Genomic DNA, 26,808 nt, shown 5'->3' with positions numbered 1-26,808 from the left:
GAATTCCTGCAGTGCTATCCTGGGGCTGAAATGATTGCTATTCGCAGAAGAGTACCAGCCTTTGCATGTTGACGTGCTTCCTGATTTCATTTCTAAAAGGCTTAGATTATGGTGCAAATCATCAACTGCCCATTCAACAGAAGTAGTTTCTCCCAGTCAACCATTAAATACATTGAAAACTTCAATCAACTCTTCTCAACCTCCAAATTCCAGGGAATACTGCCCTAGTCTCTGTAATTTCTCCTGTAATATAATTCTTGGAGTTCAGATACCACATTGATTATTGGGCTGCAATCTCTCCAAGGCCAATATATCATTACTAAGTTGTGGTGCCCAGAATCTTCAAGTACTTGAGGCGCAATCCAACCAGTACTTTATATAGCTGAAACATGACTTCTTTCCAACATAATTGAATTCTCAAGATATACAATTGCATTCAAGTCATTTTTCATCCATTCATGACTTTTGATTTATGTACCTGAGCAAGTTTCCAATGTTTCCAGCTTTTCATCATTCGATAACAAAAAGGTTTGATGTTATTCAAAAATTCAATTTAAAAGCATTGTGTAAAGCCAAGCCCCTTGTAATATTCTAACAACAATCTAGGCTTCTTGGGTTTATGGAGAAAATGAAAACAATTCCTTGTACCAAAACTACTGGAATTGAGCTGACTAAAATTGATTTTCTATTCAGCAAAGTAAAATATATTCTGGTGCAATGAGATGAAGCCAAAAAAATTGTAATGATGCATAGTGTGCACTTATATAAACAGAACAATAACACCAGTGTACACAGGTTGTGCAAGTTTTTGAAAACAGAAAACTGGTACAATTCAAATTTTATTTTATTTACTATACACAAACTACTCACACACCAATATCCAGAAAAACTAAAATTGATTCCAAAATACAGGTTGTAATTATAGAATTAACACTTCTATAAATGTAACTTTGCCATTTACACAAAATATACTAGAACTTTCAACGCATTAATGCTAAACTGTTGCACACAAGTCCAAATCCCAGCTTGAAACCAGCTGGCACTTCATGCTAGTGCCAGTGTGTACTCAATGGAAATGGTGAGACAACTTTTCAAAAATCTGCAAACAGTATCCTTCTCTAACATCTCCATCATTTCATCAACATTGAAAATGAAAACAATTTAGAATATTAGTCTGCAATTTTTGTTGAAAACATACAAGTTAAAGGTTGAATTTAGCAATTAGAGTTCCCCAAAATCATTCTAAATTACCCAAAAGAGATTTGAAAAATAAAAATGATGCAAGGAGAAGAGACAGTATTTCATTCATAACCAGTGCAAATACTATTTTTTAAAATACAGGCAATAACTACAACAAACAATTAACAAAATAGGCAAAGTTAACAGCATCTTCATGTCAAAAGCATAAAGTATTTCACAAAGCTCAAAGGATATGCGAACTAAATTATGAAAAAATATTTACAAGCTCAAGAAAATGCTCACAATGGGTTCGCAAACATGCAACTTTTGTTTTGAAATATATCTACATTTATGTACCAATCATTGACACAGAACAAGGCAAGAATTCCAAATAGAACATGATAAAGCTGTACATTCCTTCTCCACATGCATTAGAAACATTTATTAAAGACAGTATGCCGACTTCCATGATTGGATGAGTGTCACAGGTTAGATTGATTCTTAAATTTGTTTCCCAGTCTGTACTGAGTGCAGTTGAAGCAGTGATGAGTACAACAATTGCTTTCAATGTCCTTGAAAATTACATCTAAAAGATGTACTGTCAATTTTTTAAACTTATGACCGAACTATCAAATACAATGTAATTTAGTGTTCAAATGCTCTCAAGGTGATTAAGTGACTGGTAAAGTTTCAATAGTCAGATATAGAGAATTTCAGAAATATTAAATCATTAAAGTAAATCAATTTAACAGTAGTTAAGACAATGCAATCAAGATTTAAGTTTGGTCCCAAAGTAGCTAAACAAATAAGCACATTGTAACAATCCCAAAATGCACATGTGCTCTAAGGCACTCATTTCTCAAATAAAGGCAGCATAGAGTACTTATTACAAAATTGACATACAAGAAAATCGATTACAGACAAATGCAGTAGAAAATTGAAAATATTTTACTATCCACACTACCAAATATACAATAGATCATACAAAAAGAGAGAGAAAGTTAAAATAAAGACAAATATGAAAGTGCACGCAATCTAACTCTGAAGCAACCTGGGCCATTTGTTATATTAAAGATGCTGATCTAAGTTGTTATAGATGTAGCAAACTGCTTACAAACTAAAAGTGTTACCTAGTCATCCTTGTTCTCAAAAAAAAGCCTCAAACTTTGATTATTTCCATAAACAATAGACATCACAACTCCATTGTCACTGGGATAATCTAGTAATTAGATTCCTATCAAATTTTATTAAAATTCGAAATGGAAAACTTATGTAAATTCTCTGGGAATCTTTTTTGCATTTACTTCAAACAGGAGCCTATAAAGTCATAACTTCATAACCAGAATGAAAAATCTTTAAATCAAAACCATGCACAAAGTTCTGCACAATGTTGTTGGAGATCACAATACTATTGACATTTGGCGGGAATAACTAAGCATCTAACGTACTCAAACATTAACAAGCAAGCACTGTTATTGATATTTTACTTGAGATGTAAATTGTATCAAATGATCACTGGATTTTTGGTAAATATATTCTTATGGGAAAGGGGAAGTGGTGGTAGGAAGGTGTTGCAGTAGTCAAGGAAGCAGTTTAGCAAAGTTACAGGTTTTAGAAGTAATTAGCATTTAAATAAAAGTACTTACCAAAATAGTAATATAATGTTGAATACATCTGTATTAAATTTTCCTCCAATGAGATTGTACAATAATGCACTACACAATTTTGTCAGCTTCAGTTATGCATTATAGATGGACATCATATTGATACAAAATGCATATTCATATCCTTCATACAAAACTGCCAATAGGTCATAAAAATACATTAAGTTATTTAGTAGATCTCATGATCTTCTAGAAAGCAATAAGCTGAAAATAGTCCAACTGTTGTGGACTGCAACCAAAAACCAGGTATTTATCTGCTTGAATTCCCCAAAATGAAGGCACTATTATTGGTATTTTACTTGGTCTATAAATTGTTTTTCATGATCATTGGATATTTGTTCCAGAAATTAAACAAGACACTTTTAGTTGTTACCAGGCTCAGTAGTAACACCTTAAGACAGTCATTATTTCCTAGGCATTTTCAAAAAAAAACACAAGTTTCATTAGAAAAACTATTTGCGTTAACTGCCTAGTTAAAGCAATGAGGTTACAACTTCAAAAATCACTCTTTGGCAAGTATCTAGGAAATAACATTTTAGCATAATTATCAACATTAAAGAATCTGCAGTGTTTTCAATTTTTCCATTTGAGATTTCACTAATTAGGACAACACCCCCAGGTGCATTTGTGAAAGTACAAGTTGTAGCAGCATTTCTGAAAGACTTAGAATCCATGGTTGACACATTTGAAATCACTTGTGTACTTCTTTTTTAAAATGACTGAGCAGTATATAAATAGTCATATAGTGATTAAAGAATGAATTAGTATTTGTCAAATTTTTAGTTTGAAAATATTATGCCACTCTTTAGGATAATAGGCAATTGAGAACTTTGAAACTAAATGCACTGATATTTGTAAATTTTCCAATTGTGAATATGAAGTCATGCTTTAAGGAAGAGATAGAATTAGTGGCAGCAGGCATAACAAAGGCACGCATTAAGACACTTAGAGAAACTTGTGATTTTGTGTAAACAGGTACAAAAAAACATTATAGCGGATGTTCCACTCATCACAATGCTCCACCTTCAGGGTACATAGTTCTTATGCCAAACATGTTGTAAAGCACTTTATCACTGCATCTCTGTAAAATAAAGAAATTCAAATATCACTTCATGCATTTCATCATTCAGGAAAAAAAGAGTCATTTTTGAACATAGAGATGGTTAAAATGCTTCCCAAACTATTTAAGCATGATTTACGTCATGTCCAGTTTTAAATTGTTACACGATACAACTTACACCAGGACTAAAGAACCTATCTCAGTAGATTTTCCTTTTTTTAAAAAAATCTAAAGTAGTTTGGTCAATACTTGGGAATATTATACATTTTTATAGGAAATACTAATAAGTTTACCAAAACTGTTCCATACAACCAAAAGGATCTTCTTTGACAATCGATATGGCCTAAAGTATTAGAGTGGGGTGATGAGATAGTTAAGAGGCTATGAAGAGCAGAGAAGGTACATGCACAATTAGCATGAAAGTGCATCAGCAGGTGATAACTACAGTCTGTCCTGTGATTGAGGGAGAATGGATGGATGAGTAGAAGCCTGACAAGAAGGCAGCAGCAACAAAAGATACCAGTTTGTTTGTGGACATTGATGTAAATATAGGTATTAAACATTGTACTAACATATCCATTTGACAAATAGCACCCTGGTACGTGCAGAACTTTTATACAAATGGTACTGCAGCCTTTGTTATAGTACAGTGTTTTTCACTCAGGAAAAGGTGGCAACCAAATTGCTCTCTGCAAGATACCAAGAACCGCAATTAATTGGAAGACCATCAAGTCTCAGTTCAAACATGGCATCTTTGACCATGTAGCATTCCTTCAGTACTACACTGATGTTTCAACTTGAAATTTGTGGTCTAGCCTTGGCCTGGGGTAGAACCCACAATTTTTAGATTCAGAGACAACAGTTGTACCACCTGAGCAAAGTTGACAAAATCTATTTCATATACATAATTTATTAGACAGGTCACATACAAGAGTTATTGCTCACACTCACTTCCACTAAAGCAAAAGAGTATCCTGAATTAAGGGGAGTTCAGCTTTCCTATTCAAAGTGTGGCATAGTTTCTCTTAAATACAACAGTGTATTTTCAGGAATGAGCTTTACAATATTTCTAAATATAATTGCAATTTATCAGGTGGACCTTTTCAACATATTTTCAAAGATTAAATTGGTGTCAATACTGTAGATGCTGGAAATCTGAAATAAAAACAGAAAATGCAAGAAATACGCAACAGGTCAGGCAACCTCCGTGAAAAGAAATACAGAGTTAACGTTCAGGTCACTGATCTTTCATCAGCAGCAATTTGGAAAGATTTACAATCCATATCTGACCAGCTAATTATATGCGCACTTTTCTTCAAGAATTCAGCAGTGCCTGAAAAGCCATATCACAGTCAAAGTAAGAATATTCAGAATTGGCTCTGGTGATGGTCATTGACTAGAGACTTTAAACGGATGACACTTGGTTGGACGCTTTTTGTCTTAGAGATAAAGTACAGAGATCCCAAACATCATCTGAATTGGAAAGGGAACAGGCTATTTTGTATACAAATTTTTAAATTCAGTTCTTACAAGGCTTGTTTATTTATCATCTTTGAATTTTCAGTTCTTTTGAAGGGGACACGCAAAACATCACCATGGGTTTTCTCTTTAAAAATGATAGACTTGAACATTTCTTGCATTTTCTATTTCTTTTCAGACGCACAATAATTAGTTTATTTTTATTGTAAAACTCACCTTGCAAATGGAATGTATGAAATACTATACCTGTTATAAAAAAGGGAAACAAAGTCACAAAAGTCCAGATAGTGCACTGAATTATTTATTCTTCGTGATTTCTTCGAAATAATCCTACTTTAGCTAAAAGTTAAAGGCAATCTCAGCCATGTATTTCTCCATGTCCTTTAACACACCTTAAGAACTGCCAAGCTGCTAGATTATATTCTTTTTCCCATCAAGATTGCAACTAGCTTATCTTTTATCCTCCTCCACTCAAGCCTGAATATTTTACTATTTGTGCTGCTCAGTAGGAAAAACTACTTACAATAATTCTAATCAATTCAGAGTGGAGTACGTGATTACTGTATTACTAATAACTTGTAAACAAATAAAACACTAAAAACATGTTTAGTTCCAGACTTTGAAAAACAACTAATCATTCTAGTCAAAAATTCTACATATCAAATGATACAACTGGATGCCTGGGACAGGCAACTCACTCAACAGAAGTAACTCTTCAGCAAAAGAGCAACTAGCAAATGCAGCCATGGATTAACATTATGATTAATATTAGACACAGTAACAAAAAGAATGCAAGTTAATAAATAGTTGACTCATGGTTCAAGCTGACATTTTAACCAGAGAAAACAAAGAACATCTTGTATTTTTATCAATGAGCTAGTGACAGAATATTGTGTAATCCTTTGACATTCATTTCATAAATTTTGTACAGCAAGTGACAAGAGGAAACAGCAAACAAAATATTTTGTTTGATATCAGAATGCATACATTACAAAACCCAAGAGTAAAACTTGCAAGTTTTCATTCTTTAAAGATACCCTACAATAAATATTTTGTTAAAATACTTCTGACAGAATCCTGGAAGTTTAAAAATGATGCCTTTACATTCAACCTGAAAAATCAGGTTGAGCTGAGTGTGTCCTAAAGGTTGTTGACCTAGTTCACTAACAACGCACCGACTGAAGCTGCAAATATGGGAACCTGTCTCTCCCAAATTGTTTGGTATAACTTTTTAAGTTTACAAGTTTTACACATAAATGATTATCCTACTTCTCCCAAACTGAAGATTAACGCAATGGTGACAATGCCATATTCTCTTTCAATCCAGCCCTCTGGCTAAGGATCTAAGTAAAAAGATTTTCAGACAGTGTCAAACCCACTTTTACTCAAAGGTCAGAGCATAGAGATATTCATTAGCTGCGCTGCTGCCTTCTATTTTTTACTCGGTAATGTAATGCATGCCATTTTGATCCAGTTTTCTTTACATTTTGCAATTAAGTTGAAAAATCATGCAGTCATTTAGTTTACAGTCAATGACTTAAGCAAAGCACCAAACAAGCATATTAGTTATACCATGCATGCAAATGGACAAAAAAACCCACATGAAATGAATTTAAATTCAGCATAAACATGTTTGCTTACCAGGCCATAGCAAAGAATTGCAGCACACAAAATATCAAAGCAAGTGCTGCCTTCTTCCACTGTAATAGAAAATAAAGACAGATGAGCTCATGACCTGAACCATCAGCCCCCCAAGCATTTTTAAAATATTTTTAGGAGATAAACAAAACATACCCAAAACGCAGAGCATAGAGTGCATACAAGGCAAACCTGCAAGAAAAGATTTCACTTGAAATAACAACTCAGAATACAAGAATTCAGTATTTCTGTACATATTTGCTAATTTGGTCTTCACAGGAGAACAATTGTTTGTTAATCATTGTTCAAATCAAAATTTGCAGTTGCAGAATAAAAGGCAGTTTGGATAACATTTTCTCTAAAAGGTAGTACTTTCACAACCCTGGAAATTTCAATTCCTGTTGGAATTGCAGTTCTGAATGTTAAGCCTGAACAATCTGTGCTTTCATCTTTGGCTCCTAATGATTTCTTTTACCAAAAAATGGACAGAAAAATGTAGTTGGTAGGAAATTTAGTGGCAAAATAATAGATTGATATCTTTTTAGGTCATAAACCAACACATACGAGGAGTGAGAAGTTTGAAAATAGAGCAGAAAGTTTACATAGTTATCAGCCATACTCTTCTAGAGATTTTTGTGAACAGCTTTAAAGTACACAGGGTAAAGTTGAGGGATTACAAACCAGCAAGATAACCTTCAATCAAGTTCATAACCGTAAGTATATTTCAGAGGGGAAGACCCATAACAAAAGGTCACCAGTGGAGATCTGTCACTTTGTAATGGTATTCATGCCTTTACGTTGTAATGGTGTTTGTGCCAAATAGATCTATTCTGATTTGCACATTGTAACTCTGTACTTGCAATGTTTAAAGATATATAATGGGCAGGATTCGCCACTCATTCACACCGCCAGGACATTCTGGTTCCACTGTAGTAAATGGAGATTTGGCTGAGCGCCAAATTGTCCAGCCTCATTTGCAGCAACACCAGGGTGTGATCGGCCAGTGAATTCCAGCCAACATATCTACAGCAACCACATGTATAGTTTTCAGACTCAAAACAGGCTTGAAAACATGAGTGATCTTGCCTGCATTGGATGCAAAATAGCTCAGCTTCAGTTACCTATATGAAGCTATAGAAGCAATTGCATAGCAGGCCCATTTTAAGGTTTTGATTAATGATAGAACGTTTCATATCTACAGCAGTCTAGATTTGAGAAGTTCTATTGTTACACATGTCTAAAAATGTGTTACTACAAAGGGGTAATATAGTTCTGTAATGAATCTACATAACGGCCAGAATTTTCCTATTGGCAGTGATGAAACAGCCTTCACTTTCCCCTCACTGTCAAGCATCCATGAGACTTGGGAGGGATCAATAATGCAGCGTTATCACCATCAGGCATCTGTTTCAGCATGGCATCATCTCGAGGGGATTCACTACATCTGTGACTAGGGAAAAATCAGCAAGGGCCTTTGGCCAATCAGACCAAAGAATCTTCACTGAGACTTGTGAAATCTCAGCCACAAGATAATAAAGCAGGAAACATAAATGAGATTTAATGACCATAGAGGAAGTGGAATAAAGATTGGGAAATATAGATGAAATTAAGGGAGGGATGAGAAACAACAAAAATAACCATTTAAATAAAAAAACTACAACATTTTTTTGTTGAGAGAAGGTTGCTCCACACCTCTAAGAATAATTTTTTTCAGAGCCAGTTTGTTCAGAAATGACTACTTTTGATGCCATTAAAACTCACTCTTAAATGCACCAGTCTGAACATTCCTAGTTATCTTTAATACAAATCCAGTAGGCAAGCACTCCAAATTCATACTATTACACTGATTTCAGTGCCAAGTCTATTAGCGAGGACCACAACAGCATATTCTATGGAGGAGCAAGGTATGTTTGACCAAAATTTCTCCATTAAAAACAAATATGCAGACATCAGATATTGCTTTCAGATTTACTATAATGGCAGTCACAGATAGTCTGTTATTACATCAAACTTGAGCTTGAGCTTCTAGACCAGCACGCAAAAAATGTTCCAAACATTTACACAAAGTAATTGTGGATTCCATTAAAACTTTCCCTATATCATCTTTTGGTATGCATGGATGAAAGTTTCTGTATGGCTATGGCATGCCGTAACTTAAAGGGGGTAAACTTATGCACAATCTACATGGGGATATTTGGAATGCTACCTGATATATGGTTGATCTATGATGACGTATTCCAACTAAGTCATAACTCTATACGTTTGTACTCTTACTGATTAAATTACTTAAGTAATTATTCAAATTAAATGTGCAAATTTAAAATGTTTCATCCTTGATTAAAATTTGAATGCAATTGCACTATGGATTCAGAGATAGCAATTGTACAGATTGGTTATTTTCACGGGGTCCGAGGATAATTTTCCTCCCTTTCGCTGAAAGGGAAGTACCCTTGGAGATACTTGGCTCTAGTCAACCTAGATTGTTTCATCTGCATTCAATTATTCAGAATAAACTGATTTTTGCTCGGATTTCTTCACAGGCCATATGGTATTACGCAAATGAACAGCAGAGAAATAAAAAGCAATCACTTCAGATTCAATTCAGTTGTTGAGTATTAACTAAAAACAAAGGTAAAACGAAGGTCATTTAGATTGAAGTATGATAGGTTACACAAACATAACTGCGTCCTCTTTATCCTCTAATATTAGTAATTGTAAAATAGTCATTTTTCAAACATCCACTGGTCCATTTCCCACCAAGCTACCATTCTAAAAAAATACAAATGTATCATCCAATTAAAATGCATACAGTTTTAAAGCGATGTACTTGGTTGTTTGGTATATTCCATTGTTACTTGTTCTGGGAATGTGTATCCTTTTCTTTAAAAGCGATGTATGCAACTGTAATAAATATTTTCAAAGCTTTCTTTGAAGATGTAGGAAAATTTAAAATAGCACAGTGCAGTTCAAAAAAATAATTTTTTCAGAAAATAAACATGACAATGAAAATGAATTGTTCTTGATCAGACCAGCACTGGGGAAGCGACGGCCTTGTGGTGTTATAACTAGACAATTAATCCAGAAACTCAGCTAATGTTCTGGTGGCTTGGGTTTGAATCCCACCACAGTAGATGTTGGAATTTGAATTCAAGAAGTATAAACCCAGAATTAAGAATCTATTGATGACAATGGTTTCATGGTCAAAGGTCGGTGGTGTTGTGGATAGTCTGGAAGGATGTCAAAAGTTGCAGCAGAACATAAATAGGATGCAGGACTGGGCAGAGAAGTGGCAGATGGACTTCAACGCGGATAAATGTGTAGTCGTCCATTTTGGCAGAACCAATGGGATGAACGAGTACACTATCAAGGGCAGGAGTCTTAGTAGTGTTGAAGAGCAGAAGGATTTTGGGGTTCAGGTCCACAGGACTCTTAAATCGGCCTCGCAGGTGGAGGATGTGGTCAAGAAGGCGTATGGTGTACTGGCCTTCATTAATCGAGGGATTGAGTTTAGGAATCGGGAGGTAATGCTGCAACTTTATAGGACTCTTGACAGGCCTCACTTGGAGTACTGTGCACAGTTCTGGTCGCCTCACTATAGGAAGGACGTAGAAGCTATTGAGAGGGTACAGAGGAGATTTACAAGGATGTTGCCTGGACTGGGAGGCATGCCTTATGAAGTTAGGTTGAGGGAGCTGGGACTCTTTTCCCTGGAGAGACGTAGGTTGAGAGGCGACCTGATACAAGTTTATAAAATGTTGAGAGGAATAGATAGGGTGGATTCTCAGAGGCTATTTCCCCGGGTTGAGATGGTCACTACGAGAGGACACAGATTTAAGGTGCGGGGAGGCAAGTACAGAAGTGATGTTAGGGGTAAGTTTTTCACTCAGAGGGTGGTGAGTGAATGGAATCGGCTGCCGTCAGTGGTGGTGGAGGCGAACTCGCTGAGGTCTTTTAAAAGACTTCTGGATGAGTATATGGGATTTAATGGGATTGGGGGTTATAGATAGGTCTATGGATTGGTAGGTGTTGATGTGATCGGCGCAACTCGTGGGCCGAAGGGCCTGTTTGTGCTGTAGTGTTCTATGTTCTATGTTGTTCTAATTATTGGAAAACCCCATTTGGTTCATTAATGTTCTTTAGGGAACAAAATCTGCCATCATGACCTGATCTGGCCTACACGTGACTCTAGATCCATAGAATTGTGGTCGACTCTCAGCTGCCGTCCAAGGGCAATTAGGGATGAGCAATAAATGAGCGACACCCATGTCCCACAAATTAATAAAAAAAGCAGTACAATTAGTATGTGCCAAAGAAATTAGCACTGTCAAAGACTAAAGGATTTCATAGGATAATATCTCAAATGCATGTTCTGAATTTGACATTAAACGGCATACAACCCTAAGTCATGCAAACAAGGACCCCTTGATCAGTCTCATTTCAGGAAGCATTTTATCAGTTGAAACAGGTTTTCAACCAGAAGCAAAAAAAACTCATGCTAACATTTCAGGTCAAGATGAACTTTCATCAAAATTAATGAAATGCAACATTCTGCTTTTGTAAAAAGAATCATACAAGTTGTTGTGTAACGGACAGTGGAAATATGATTTTACCAACTCATTCATTCAATATTTGCACAGCATCTTTAATGTAATAAAGTACTTCAAAGGAGTATTATAAAACAAAGTATGGTACCCGGCCAAATCAAAGAGCTAGTAGATCAGATGAATGTTTGGTCAAAGAGGTGAGTGTTAAGGAGCATCTTAAAGAAGGATAGCAATGAGGTTTAGGGAAGGATCTAGATAGGCTGGGCAAATGGGCCAGGAAATGGCAAATGGAATTTAATGTTGGCAAGTGCGAGGTGGTCCACTTTGGTAGGAAGGATTATTACTTACGTGGAGAAAAACTGCAGCAGGCGACGGTGCAGAGGGACCTCGGGGTCCTTGTGCATGAGTCGCAAAAACCCAGCTTGCAGGTGCAGCAGGCGGTCAGGAAGGCGAATGGGATGCTGGCCTTCATAGCGAGGGGGATTGAATATAAAAGTAGGGAGGTCTTGCTGCGGCTGTATAGGGCATTGGTGAGGCCGCAGCTGGAGTACTGTGTGCAGTTTTGGGCGCCGTACTTACGCAAGGATATTTTAGCCTTGGAGGGAGTGCAGAGGAGGTTTACTAGGCTGATGCCGGAGTTGAGGGGGTTAAGCTATGAGGAGAGGCTGAATAGATTAGGCTTGTACTCGTTAGAGTTTAGAAGAATGAGGGGAGATCTCATTGAGACGTATAAGATGATGAATGGGATGGATAGGATAGAGGTGGAGAGACTCTTCCCGCTCAGAAAGGATAGTAGGACTAGGGGGCACAGCCTCAAGATAAAGGGGGGGCGGTTTAGAACGGAGTTGAGGAGGAACTTCTTCACTCAAAGGGTGGTGAATCTCTGGAATTCTCTGCCCGTTGAAGTGGCGGAGGCTACCTCGCTAAATATTTTTAAGACGCGGGTTGATGGGTTTTTGATAAGAGAGGGGATTAAGGGTTATGGGGAGAGGGCAGGAATGTGGAACTGAGCCACGACAGATCAGCCATGATCTTATTGAATGGCGGGGCAGGCTCGAAGGGCTAGATGGCCTACTCCTGCTCCTATTTCTTATGTTCTTAATTAAAGAGCTTAGAACTAGGCAGCTGAGGACATGTCTACTGTTGGAGTGATTAAAATTAGGGATGTCAAGAATATGGAATTGGAGGAGCATAAATACTTTGGACGCATGTGGAGCTGAAAAAGATTACAGAGATTCAGGGCAGAAGGGGAGCCAAGCAATTTAGGGATTTGAAATCAGCTATGAGAATTTTAAAATTAAGTTATGGTTAAACGGTGTAAGTGAATGAAATCCACACAAATTAGGACATGGGCACTTTTGGATGATCCAAGGTTTATGGAGGATAGAATGTGGGAGATTGGCCAGGAATGTGTTAGAATAGTCAACTATCAGGTAACAAAGGCATGGACAATGTATCAACACCAGAAGAGCTGAGGCAGGGACGGACATAGAAGATATTACATAGTTGGAAAGAGGCTGTCATAGTGATGGTAAGAATATGGGACTGTAAGTTCATCTCTGGGTCAAGTATGACAATGAGGTTGTAAGCAGCTGGATCAACCTCAGACATTTGCCAGGGAGAAGGATGGAACTGGTGGTATGAGAGTGGAGTTTGTGAGGTGATCCGAAGACAACCACTTCAGTCTTCCCAATAGTTAGTTGGAGGAAATTTCTGCACATCTGGTGCTTGATGCCAGACAAGTAGTCTGACAATTTAGACAGTGCAGGGATCAAGAGAGGTGGTGGTGAGGTAAAAGTGAGTGTCATCAGCATATACATGGAAGCTTATGCTGCATTCCTATGACTAGGATGAAGAGCATTCTTCAGAGAAGTAGGCTCATTTCATTTTTTGATTCAAGCTCCTTTTTAAGCCAAGATAAATAAAACCACAAATAAGTCACATTCGGAGTAAATCAAAACTAGATTAGCTACATCATTACACACGTGGGCATTGCAGTTTTGGGTACGAAAGAGAAGTCACAATACCTCAAATTCTGTTTTCATTATTTCTTTGTGAAAGTACTTACAAGCATCACAATGGTAGCAGCCAGTCGAGTTGGTTCAAACATTTTTTTAATTTGTTTCACAGGTCCCATCAGGAACAGCGTACTGTGATGAAAAGCAAAATGGCATCATGCATCAAAAGACTAAGTTTAAAGTGAAACTAGGCAATTTCTGAGGGAAGAGCTCCGCAGGGCAACTTCAAGTTGGAATAAATCCCTGTGCTAAAGTAGAATATGAATTTGAAGCGTATATCCTGTTACCCTGTAAATCTTAAAACCATGTTCCTATTATATTATCAGTTTGAACATCATAATTTGGTTTCCATAACATTAGTATGTCTAACAACGGAGGTTGAGGGGTGACCTGATAGAAGTTACAAGATTATGAGGGGCATGGACAGAGTGGATAGTCAGAAGCTTTCTCCGGGTGGAAGAGTCAATTACTAGGGGACACAGATTTAAGGTGCAAGGGGCAAGGCAGTTTTTTTTTTTACACACAGAGGGTGGTGGGTGCCTGGAACTCATTAACAGGGCACGTAGTGCAAGCAAATACGAGAGTGAATTTTAACCAGCATCTGGACAAATACATGAATAGGATGGGAATAAAGGGATATGGTCCCTGGAAGGGTAGGGAGTTTTAGTTAAGTCAGGTAGCATAGTTGTGCAGGCGTGGATGGCTAAAGGGCCTGTTCCTGTACTGTAATTTTTATTGTCTTTATCTAACATCTAAATATAAATACAATATATTCAAAATGAAGCCTTGTGAAAGCTATTATTAATTGGCAACACTTGTTTGCGAGAAATGAACATCCTCTGCAATATTTTAAGTTAGAATCACAACGCAGACGAGCTTACAAATGCTTTTACTTTGTACAGGAAGCTACTCAGGCAAGTGCTTCCAATTCATTTGTATTTCATGTTTATTAAATAGTTTCAAAAAGTAAAATATCCCTTTGGGTCAGGTTAATAAAGCACCAAGTAACTGCAGGCAATTCAGAATGGTTATTACTTAGTTAGCTTATTTTAGCAGTTGCAGGGCAGCACAATTTTACAATTGTATCACCATCCCTGGGTGAGGCAGGAGCAAATCAATGGCAGTTCCCACTTCTAACCTTCACCTCCATGCCAGAAGTGCGTGCAAAGATGGAAAAGATCAAAATCCAGCTCAGCTGTGACACTCTTTGCAACTGAAGGGCTCGGCAGGAATTTCTGCTTTACAAAAGGTCTGGTGGGTCTGAAGGGCTTGTGGTGATCACCAGTCCCATGAGTTGAAAGCTTTTAAATTCCCGTTGGTGCTTCTATTTTGCATATGAGGCAATGCAAATCTGGTTCAATCACGAGGACCAAGAATTATTTGGTAGAGTCAGCTTCAATGGACCCATTTTAAATCCAGCCTAGAGTAAGAGGACGTAAAAATAGTCTGAACAAATCTAAATCAAATGAATTTGAATACTCGATTTCAGTTATTTCACCCAGAGGCCATAGTATGGCCAATATGGGGATTGAAAAAATAAATAACATTGATTGCACTGGAAAGCTCCCAAGCAACTAGGGTTAAGACACATGGTTGGGACATAGTAAAAGGGAGTTGGATTCTGTGTCTGACGAAACAACACTGCATGTTGTAGTACTCATTTGAGTGTGAGTAAAACAAAAAACTGGCATCACTTATTTTAAATATTCAATTTCCAGCAGCAAAAATACCCAAAAGCAGAAACAAATAAGGGGGGTAATTCTCTGGCCTCCCAGCTGCATGTTTCTTGGCCATGGGAGTTGGCGCACTATTAACTGGAGGCAGGGTCTTCTGGGCCCACCACTGTCAATGGGATTTCCCACTGATGTCACTCCATGCTGCCATGAAATCCATAGGCTGGAGAATCCCACCAACCTGAATGGCTGGAGAACTCCCCCCCCCCCCCCCCCACCCACCCCCCAAAGATTTCTTCCCAATGCTACAATGCACTAGGAATTTTTAAATTTGCTCGTCATAAATATCACAATCAAAAGGTGGAGAATGAAGTTAATGTACAGTGTTTAAAAGTTGACGCTAATGTACTTAAAACTTAGATCTTGGCTTATTTTAAGTCATTACAATCTTTACAGGTTAAGTTTGTTTGGAACCAGAAGCCTCAAGCACCCATTTTACAAACTTAAACGGTTTAAAGGCTGTAAGTCTGCTTTCGCTGCAACTGAATATGGATTTGTTATTTCATACTTACTCACCTACCAAGGGATGATATGTTTCCAATGCTATAAAAGACAGCAAAAAGTATTAGCCCTCTTCTTGGAATCCAGAGAAAACAGACACCCTGAGAAAGAATTACATTTATAAACATAACATTCATGAACTACTGCAACTATGTACACAATTTTACATGTAAATTTACAACATGACAAAGCAATTTTAGTTACTTTTTTCTAAATTTGAGGTGCAGAGTGGGATGGGGATTGCGTACAAGTCTCTATTGGTTTTGATGTCAAAGCTATCATTTCCAAGTGTTTGTATCATTTTACTGTTGCAAAAAAATTAGCTACATTCCTTACCCAACAACACTGTGGAATCACCTTCACCACACAGGCTGCAGCAATCCAATATGATATCATAGCACATCTTCGCAGTTGCAACAAGTGATGAGAAATAAATGCTGACCTTACCACACCCACCGTGAAATGCAATAAATCTAATCGTAGTTTATGGCCAAATCTCCACAATGTTCTTTGAAGCTGATGATAGTTTTCTTTTCCTCCAGAGAACTGGATGACAATGTCTATTTCTCATCAACCAGTCAGCAAACTAAATTGGTCATTTTATGTATAAAACCATATTCTGGTTTGTAGGGAGAAGACGTTTGCTTACTGGAATGATCTTTCATTCTGAGCATGAGAGAAATAGATAAGCCAAGTCTACAAACCGTAGGTCAACTTAGAGGTCAACAAAAGATGGGAGGTAGAATCTATGTACTGCTGAGAGTCATGACAAGAGTTTCTGTTTTGTAAAATTTGAACTAAAAAAATTTAATTCCAAGATCGTCAGCTATGTGGCTGGATGGCATAACCACAAGTCTGCAGTCAATTATAACATTAGAGTTAGAGTCAAGTGTCACTGGCATACATTGAAAGCTTTTGCTGAAGGATGAAATGAAAAAAATGACATCAAGGCCAAAAACATGGGAAAAAACAGATTTTATTGCAGGAGAAACCACTGGAGATGTACCTACAATGAAGAACAGCATAAAGTGCACAATGTCGCAGAGGAGACAGATACAAAGGAAAAGAACAGAACAGTGACCACTAATGGCTGCAAAAAGGACAAACAGTAACTGCTAGAACTCAGGATTTCAGACAAGATTTGCAGCTTTCCACCCCTTCAAATTAAGCTACTTATTTGTAGTTTCTGATAACTACTTTTAATTATAAAAAGAACTGCATGGTTGTATGAATGTTTAACGCATCCAAAATTATAACTGGAACAGTTTATTCTAAGAGATGCCATAGATGCCAATGCTGAAGATTTTGTTTTCATAAAGATTTTCATTTGGTGCAAGAGCAGATTTGATTCAGTAGTGTCCTCTGAAGAATCCAAAAGACATGGGAAATATTTTTGGTTCTACACCTTCAAATCCAACGTGCACATCGTTTCAAAAAAAATTGCAAAATTAACTTAATAAGCAGATCAAATCATTATATGTTTCAGACTTGAATGACATAACTGAATTGATGCTGACTTAAACCTTGCAAACCTTTCACAATTACAGTTTGTGATTTTTGGATGCATTCAAGAGCAAGCAGAAGCACCTTTAAAAGAATGGGTCAATAATTGAGTTGGAGATACTGCAAATGTGATAAAAATTCAGGACTATCTAGTAATGATTATAAACAAGATTTATTTTGTCATTTTCCAAATCTTTGCAACTCTCTTTCATTCGCTTTATCTTATACTGGACAGGGGAGAGATTATCCTTAATTTTAATCAAATTAATAACTTAGCTTCCAAATCTAGCTTTCCCTACAGAATTTACACTTTTCCAAAGGACTCTTAGCTATCACTTGCTCCGTCCCCAAGAACCAATGTTTCTGCTGCTATGTCAAAATGGTTCTCAGTTTAGGATAGAAGAGGTCTGTTGTCAGCCACACTTGGCATCCCTTGTTCTCCTAGCCTTCACCTCAGATTCAACCAGTTTCAAATTTTCCCACTCAACGTTTTTCTTCCACTCTGTCCCTCCTCTTCCAGAACTGAACAATAACATATGCTCAAAAAGACAACGTTATGTACTGGATATTTCATTACACTTCACATGATTTCACCCAGAGAATAAAAACATCTCAGTTCTGCAAATTTCAAGTTAGCGTACAATCTAAATTATAATATAGTTTGACTGAACAACCCAATGACATTTCTATGTTTTCAGCTGACACTGTGACCTAATTGATTGGCATCACATCTGCAAACATCCACTCCCTCTACCACCAACACTCAGTAGCAGCAGTGTGTAATACCTGCAAGATGCACTGCAGCAAAAGATCCTTAGACAGCGACTCCCTGGGTCACTGTCTGTGTGGAGTCTGCATGTTCTCCTCGAGTCTGCTTGGGTTTTCTCAGTGCTCTGGTTTCCTTCCACAGTCCAAAGATGTGCTGATTAGGTTGACTGGCCATGCTAAGTTGCCCCGTAATGTCAGGGAGACTAGGAGGGTAAATATGTGGGGTTACAGGGATAGGGTCTGGGTGGGATTGCTATAGGTGCAGGCTTGATGGACCAAATGGCTTCCTTCTGCACTGTAGATTCTATGATTCCAGACCCATGGCCACTTCCATCTAGGAGGTCAAGGGCAGCAGATCCATGAGAACACTACTACCTGCAAGCCCCACTCCAAGCCACTCACCATCCTGACTTGGAAATATATCGCCATTCCTTCGCGGTCACTGGGTCAAAATTCTGGAATTACCTCCTTAACGGCATTGCAGGTCAACCCACAACACATGGACTGCAGCGATTCAAGACAGCTCACCATCACCTTCTCAAGGACAACAAGGATGGGCAATAAATGGTGGCCAGCCAGCGATGCCCATGTCCCATGAAGGAATAAAATAAAAGTTGAATTCCTCAACCAGTTACTTAAAAAAATTCAGACTGGTTACTCTTTTAAAAATTGGCATTAAGTTTTTCCATATACCATGTTTCGCATGGAGAAACAGTGAGTCTTATCAGCAACAAAAGTACAGAACTAAGCAGAAACCAGAATAAAAAAAGATCAGTGCACAAGACAGCCACAAATCATCTGCAAGTTTACATTTCTGCCATTAAGCAGCATCCAGGATACGACTGGGATAAACTTGAACACAGGCCGGTTTCTTTAGTGACCTAGACTCTCATAGGACACTCTCTCCACTTCCCTCAAAAGAAAACATCAAGTTGATTTATTTCAAAGGACATACAATACTCAGTACATTTGTTCCCATTTGCTGCAAATATAATTATGGATAATCAGTATTGAGAAATTAGAATGAAAATAATTTCTTGCAAAACAAATTTCACGACTCATCATACACCTGGCAATACTTTTAGGATAGAGAGGTCAGTGAAATTTTGTGCGTACTATTTACCTTTTCCAAACTACACAGTATTTTCAAATCTGCTTACCAATATGGAGCAAATAATTCCTGCAACAAAGCAAGCAAGAAAGCCTTTCACTCTGGTTCCCCATCCAAGGGAGGTTCCCTCAATTACCTGCAAGAGAAAAAGAACAGCTTGTGAAAATTGAGTAAGGAAGATTTTACAACAATTTCTGACCATCCTGGATATTGCTGTATCTATTACAAACATTCTAGGAAAAAAGAAAGCTAATAATCATTTGATAATCCAGAAATTGAGTGTTGCTAAGAGAGACACGTTGAAGCTTTTCGTCTTGCACTCATCAGGACATACGGTAGCACAGTGGTTAGCACTTCTGCCTCTCAGCACCACGGACCTGGGTTCAATTCCGGCCTTGGTTGACTGTGTGGAGTTTACACGTTCTCCCTGTGTCTGTGAGTTTCCTCCAGATGTTCTATGTTCTAGATGCTCTGGTTTCCTCCCATGCTGCATGAGTTATGTTGATTGGCTATGCTAAATTGCCCCTTAGTGGCAGGGTCATACCGAGGGGGATTGAATATAAAAGTAGGGAGGTCTAGCTGCGGCTGTATAGGGCACTGGTGAGGCTGCAGCTGGAGTACTGTGTGCAGTTTTGGTCGCCGCACTTACGCAAGGATATTTTGGCCTTGGAGGGAGCGCAGAGGAGGTTTACTAGGCTGATACCGGAGTTGAGGGGGTTGAGCTATGAGAGGCTGAATAAACTAGGCTTGTACTCGTTAGAGTTTAGAAGAATGAGGGGAGATCTCATTGAGACATATAAGATGATGAATGGGATGGATAGGATAGAGGTGGAGAGACTCTTCCCGCTCAGAAAGGATAGTAGGACTAGGGGGCACAGCCTCAAGATAAAGGGGGGGACGGTTTAGAACGGAGTTGAGGAGGAACTTCTTCACTCAAAGGGTGGTGAATCTCTGGAATTCTCTGCCCGTTGAAGTGGTGGATGCTGCCTCGCTCAATATTTTTAAGACACGGGTTGATGGGTTTTTGATAAGCAAGGGGATTAAGGGTTATGGGGAGAGGGCGGGAAAGTGGAACTGAGCCACGACAGATCAGCCATGATCTTACTGAATGGCGGGGCAGGCTTGAAGGGCTAGATGGCCTACTCCTGCTCCTATTTCTTATGTTCTTATGTAAATACGTGGGGTCACAGGGATAGGGCCTGGATGGGATTGTTGATGGTGCAGGATCGATGGCCGATTGACCTCCTTCTGTACTGCAGGGATCTATGCGTACTGTAGTGTATGAGAAGGTGGTGCTGACTGATAGGCAAGTGGACTTTGATCAGCAGAGGCATTGCCAAGAAGAATGCCCCCATTGATGGTGACTGCCAGTTAACTGCCAAGCATTGCTAACCCTTAGGAATGAGTCAATGAATAGCTTTCACATATTTTGTTAAGCTGAAATAGGTGCAATTTGTGTATATATTCTTTGTCTACAAAGAACAAGTCCCAGTGTATTAATACACCCAGCTTCCAGTACACACGAATGCAAATTCAACTATCTTAAATTTGTTGTTGGCATAATTATTAGCATACTAAGGATTACTTTGTGAATGTTGTCCAATCACAACATCACATCTAATGCTAGACACCCGTTTTTTGTTTTGCAAGCAAGGACTGTGTGTATGGTCTATACCTTACACATTGTGAACTGCAGCAGGGCCATGCTATTTGATAATGATCTGCGTCTTTGGAAACTACAGCCTATATACTTAGTGTTACAGTGGCACTGAAATTCATATACCACATTGGCGTGAACATCTTTTAGCTGGACAGCAGCACCTTGTTAGTGGCAAATACCACTCATTTGCTACTGCAAATTTGAGACACCATGTCCATCTGGACACATTTTAACCTGAAATTGATGGTCTCAGGCCCATCCATGAGTTTGTAAGATACACTGCACAAAACAACCTATTTTGGCTAACAAAATGAGTGATAGCCATTCACTGCCCTGATCATAGTCAAGCTGCCTGGTTTAAGTTTCAACCAATGCTTGGCAGTTAACTTTCAGTCACCATCAAAAGCTGCACTCTTCATGGCAATGCCTCTATCAGAGTACACTTGCCAACCAGTGCTCTCTTCCACCTACATTGGTATCCTTGCAAAGTATCCAAGTGAGTGCAAGCAAAATTTCAACACATCTTTTTTCAGCAATAAAAAGAAAGCTACATTATAAAGCAGTACAACTTGAGGTTAAATGGGCTACACAATAGCTTTAATCTGATACGTCAAACACTTAATATAATCCCATCTGTCTAATTGAATATTTTTTAAAAATATATAACTTTCTCCAGATATGGGCATCACTGGAAAACTGGCATTTCTCATTCACAGTTACCCTGAGGGTGGCAGAGGTGGGTCCTCTCTTTGAAGCTTTAGTTTTACAAGTAAATGTACAAGCCTCTCGAGTAGCTAAGCAAGGAGTCTCACAACACCAGGTTAAAGTCCAACAGGTTTATTTGATAGTAAATGCCACAGCTTTCAGAATGCTGTTCCTTCATCAGATCGCGATCTTCTTGGAGATCCTCTCCACTCGCGACCTGATGAAGAAACAGTGTTCTGAAAGCTTGTGGCATTTACTATCAAATAAACCTGTTGGACTTTAACCTGGTGTTGAGCGATTTCTTACTGTATGTACCCTAGTCCAACGCCGGCATCACCACATCATAGCTAAGTAAGCCAGAGTCCATCATGGAATAGGATTCTTCTAGGATTAATGGCCGAGGTTGACACTGTGCCAACATTCTAACAATAAAACTGCACAGGTGCATGAAGGAAAAAGCAATGTTGAGAAAGGGAATAAATGGGTCAATGTGATTTGACTATTTGCTCACATCAGTGGCAAGTCTCGATACAGATTAAATAGATCTTTTGGCTGGATCAATGTAAAAGTAGAATTTGTATTTCCTTAATTTCCACACAACACTTGTTTGGAAAAGTATAGCTAAAGGTTCTTCTACCTCCTCCAAGACATCCCTCAGCATTCTATCATGTATACCATTTGGGCTTCTTGAGGCTATTACCTTCTAGCCCCTGTCCTTTCATAGCTAAATCATACTAACTGTTAACTGTTATTTTAAAAGATGTGCCAAAAGTATTGTTTTTTTCTGCTGTCACTGATATCATCTCCTGGCTTCAGTATAACGATAGCACTATTTGTATCAGTCAAAATCTCTACTAGCTGCCATCACTTTCAGGGGTTGGGAAATTGTTGCAAGTCACTCATCGCCTGGCTGTCCAAAGTCAGGGGTTTGTTTGAAAACTTTTCACTTGCCTGGATGAATACAGCTCCAACAACCCTCAAGAAACTTGGCAATATCCAAGACAAAACAGCTGTTTGACCATCACCCTATTGCCACCTTATGGATTCACTCACTACAGCACCAGCCCATACCATTTCTAAGATACTCAACAAGGCTCCTCTCTCAGCATCATTCAAACCTTCAACCTAGAAGGACATGGGTAGCAGGCACAAGGGAACATCATCTCATGCAAGTTCTCCATCAAGTCTCGCACCGTACTGACTTGGAACAATATCACTGTTCCTTCACTATCGTTTGGTTTTATCCTGGAACTCCCTCCCAACATCACGACGAATGTACCTACATGACATGGACTGCCATGGTTCAAGTTGGCAACTCATCTCCACCAGCGCGAGGGCAATTAGTGATAGGCAATAAATGCTGGCCTAGCTACAACACGCAGATCCAAGAAATGAGTAAAACATTGGTCAAAGCCGCCTCTACTAGTTTAGTGACAAGTTTTATTGCTTTTACATATTTTCAGCAATGAACTATAACCAGTGCTTGCTGAGATCACTAACCCTTCACAACCGCTTGAAAAGACACATAAGTGACCAAGACATGTTGACACTAAGACTCAGTCTGATACTACAACTCTAACTTGTCATCCTCCTGCACAACCTGTGTTCCAACCTTGCTCCACTCATTTTTTTTTAAATCTTCTGCCTCCATTGCTTGGTCCCTTATTTGCCACATTTATCATAATGCTTTGGAACATTATGTTGAAAAGACTAGATAGCCGTTTCAATTTCAAAGCAGCATCCCTGCACTTCTCAAAACTCACTGTTCAGAATTAAATGCTAAGATACTGTTATTTCTTTCAACCATGAAGATACTACGAAGGTAGCAAGTTGCAAAAGCAGTTATGGAACGAAAGGTACGGAACCAGAAAAGGTGGGGGAAGATACTAAATGGGTTTTTTGCGTCCGTATTTACTGAGAAAACGGGCATGGAGTCTACGGAAATTAAGCAAACAGGTAGGGAGGTCATGGAACCTTTACAGATTAAAGAGAAGATGGTGCTGGCTGTCTTGAGGCAAATCAGAGTGGATAAATCCCCAGGACCAGACAGGGTATTCCCATGGACCTGGAGGGAGGCTAGTGTTGAACTTGCAGAGGCCCTGGCAGACATATTTAAAATATCAATATTCACAGGGGAGGTGCTGGATGATTGGAGGGTGGGTCACGTTGTTCCATTGTTTAAAAAAGGTTCCAAAAGAAACCCGGGAAATTACAGGCCAGTAAGTTTGACGTTGGTGGTTGGCAAGTTATTGGAAGGTGTGATAAGGGATAGGATCTACAAATATTTGGATAGACAGGGACTTGTTAGGGAGAGTCAACATGGCTTTGTGCATGGTAGGTCATGTTTGACCAATCTATTAGAGTTTTTCAGGCAAGTTACCAGAAAAGTGGATGAAGGGAAGGCAGTGGATGTTGTCTACCTGGATTTCAGCAAGGCCTTTGACAAGGTCCCTCCTGTGAGGTTAGTTAGGAAGCTTCAGTTGCTAGGTATAGATGGGGAGGTTGTAAATTGGATTAGACACTGGCTCAATGGAAGAAACCAGAGAATAGTTGTGGAGGATTGCTTCTGAGTGGAGTGGCGTGGCGTGTGACTAGTGGAGTGCTGCAGGGATCAGTGTTGGGTCCATTGTTGTTTGTCATCTATATCAGTGATCTGGATGATAATGTGGTAAATTGGATCAGCAAATTTGCTGATGATACGAAGACTGGAGGTGTAGTGGACAGTGAGGAAGGTTTTCAAAGCTTGCAGAGGGACTTGGACCAACTAGAAAAATGGCAAATGGAATTTAACGCAGACAAATGTGAGGTACTGCACTTTGGTAGGACAAACCAAAGTACAGCGTACAGGCTAAATGGTAGGATTCTGAAGAGGAGTGCAGTTGAACAGAGGGATCTGGGAATACAGGTACAGAATTCCCTCGAAGTGACATCACACATAGATAGGGTCGTAAAGAGTGCTTTTAGTACATTGGCCTTTATAAATGAGAGTATCAAGTATAAAAGTTGGAGTGTTATGGTAAGGTATACAAGGCATTGGTGAGACCGAATTTCGAGTATTGTGTACAGTTTTGGTCACCTAGTTACAGGAACAATGTAAATAAGGTTGAAAGAGTGCGGAGAAGGGTCACAAGGATGTTGCCGGGACTTGAGAAGCTGAGTTACAGAGAGAGATTGAATAGGTTAGGACTTTATTCCCTGGAGCGTAGAAGAACGAGGGGAGATTTGATAGAAGTATACAAGATTTTGATGGGTATAGATAGAGTAAATGCAAGCAGGCTTTTTCCACTGAGGCTAGGGGAGAAAAAAACCAGAGGGTTAGGGTTAAGGGTGAAAGCAGAAAAGTTTAAAGGGAATATTGGGGGAATATTCACGCAGAGAGTGGTGGGAGTGTGGAATGAGCTGCTGCATAAAGTGGTAAATGCGGGGTCACTTTTAACATTTAAGAAAAACTTGGACAGGTTCATGGATGAGAGTGGTGTGGAGGGATATGGTCCAAATGCAGGTCAGTGGGACTAGGCAAAGAATGGTTTGGCACAGGCAAAAAGGGCCAAAAGGCCTGTTTGAGCTGTAATTTTCTATGGTTCTATGGTTATTATGAAAGAATATATAGAAATCACTGAATCTATTGATTTAGGCGACCAGAGGCACTTAGTCTATCCTCACAAACACCGTTCACTGGTTTTCTTGCACAGCAGAACTAATTTCACTGAATCAATGATTAACCAGAGTATTCAATTACACTGTTTCCTGTTCCACAGCATGTACGTCAAAAGCATTAAATCAATTATCCACTATTATAAGTGTTATCAGTAGATATTTCCTTAATGGTGTGAAAGACCACCTGAAAATGAGCATCTGTTATTATTCTTTTCAGGACTGTCAAATTTCTGTAAAAGCACTTACCAATGCAATATCCTATTTAATGGCAGTGCTGAAATATTGTCCTCAAACTTACTCAGGCTAAGATAACTTTACAGCCCAGGAACTCAAAAACCAGCCAATTCACCAACACGAAAGCAATATAAATTGCAATATAAGAACATAAGAAATAGGAGCAGGAGTAGGCCAACTAGCCCTTCGAGCCTGCCTCGCCATTCAATAAGATCATGGCTGATCTGTCGTGGCTCAGTTCCACTTTCCCGCCCTCTCCCCATAACCCTTAATCCCCTCTCTTATCAAAAACCCATCAACCCGCGTCTTAAAAATATTTAGCGAGGTAGCCTCCGCCACTTCAACGGGCAGAGAATTCCAGAGATTCACCACCCTTTGAGTGAAGAAGTTCCTCCTCAACTCCGTTCTAAACCGCCCCCCCTTTATCTTGAGGCTGTGCCCCCTAGTCCTACTGTCCTTTCTGAGCGGGAAGAGTCTCTCCACCTCTATCCTATCCATCCCATTCATCATCTTATACGTCTCAATGAGATCTCCCCTCATTCTTCTAAACTCTAACGAGTACAAGCCTAATCTATTCAGCCTCTCCTCATAGCTTAACCCCCTCAACTCCGGCATCAGCCTAGTAAACCTCCTCTGCACTCCCTCCAAGGCTAAAATATCCTTGCGTAAGCACGGCGCCCAAAACTGCACACAGTACTCCAGCTGCGGCCTCACCAATGCCCTATACAGCCGCAGCAAGACCTCCCTACTTTTATATTCAATCCCCCTCGCGATGAAAGCCAGCATCCCATTCGCCTTCCTGACCATCTGCTGCACCTGCAAGCTGGGTTTTTGCGACTCATGCACAGGGACCCCGAGGTCCCTCTGCACCATCACCTGCTGCAGTTTTTCTCCACGTAAGTAATAATCCTTCCTACCATTATTCCTACCAAAGAGGACCACCTCGCACTTGCCAACATTAAATTCCATTTGCCATTTCCTGGCCCATTCGCCCAGCCTATCTAGATCCTTCTGTAGACTCTCCCCACCCTCCGCACAATTTGCCTTTCCACCAATTTTGGTGTCATCAGCAAATTTCGACACCCTACACTCGGTTCCCTCCTCCAGATCATCTATATAAATGGTAACTAGCTGAGGCCCCAACACCGACCCCTGGGGCACTCCACTAGTCACCATCCGCCAATCCGAATAGCACCCATTGACCCCCACTCTCTGCCTCCTATTTGACAACCAGTCCTCTATCCACGCTAACACCCTACCCCCAACTCCATGCCCCCGACCTTCTGTAATAACCTCTTGTGAGGTACCTTGTCAAACGCCTTCTGAAAATCCAGAAAGACCACATCCACCGGCT

General features: G+C 39.2%; 1 protein-coding gene across 1 annotated transcript in view; it reads right to left on the bottom strand.

The window, feature by feature from the left end:
* Positions 1-826: 826 nt before the first annotated feature.
* LOC145353143 (vesicle transport protein SFT2B-like) overlaps positions 827-26,808 on the bottom strand; it is a 46,351-nt gene continuing 20,369 nt past the window's right edge. The window contains exons 2-8 of the mRNA XM_080203577.1: positions 19,248-19,334; positions 15,832-15,917; positions 13,633-13,714; positions 7,177-7,212; positions 7,024-7,082; positions 5,599-5,628; positions 827-3,924 (exon numbers count right to left, since the gene is read on the bottom strand). Of these exons, the coding sequence (XP_080059703.1) occupies positions 3,885-3,924; positions 5,599-5,628; positions 7,024-7,082; positions 7,177-7,212; positions 13,633-13,714; positions 15,832-15,917; positions 19,248-19,334 (420 nt within the window). The 3' untranslated portion in view covers positions 827-3,884. The remainder of the gene's footprint in view (positions 3,925-5,598; positions 5,629-7,023; positions 7,083-7,176; positions 7,213-13,632; positions 13,715-15,831; positions 15,918-19,247; positions 19,335-26,808) is intronic.

Source organism: Carcharhinus amblyrhynchos, chromosome 15 (genome assembly GCF_965287045.1).
Source record: "Carcharhinus amblyrhynchos chromosome 15, sCarAmb.v2.hapA, whole genome shotgun sequence".
NCBI lineage: Eukaryota > Metazoa > Chordata > Chondrichthyes > Carcharhiniformes > Carcharhinidae > Carcharhinus > Carcharhinus amblyrhynchos.
Note: the sequence above shows the minus strand (reverse complement) of the source record. Positions and strands in the feature narration are given on the sequence as shown.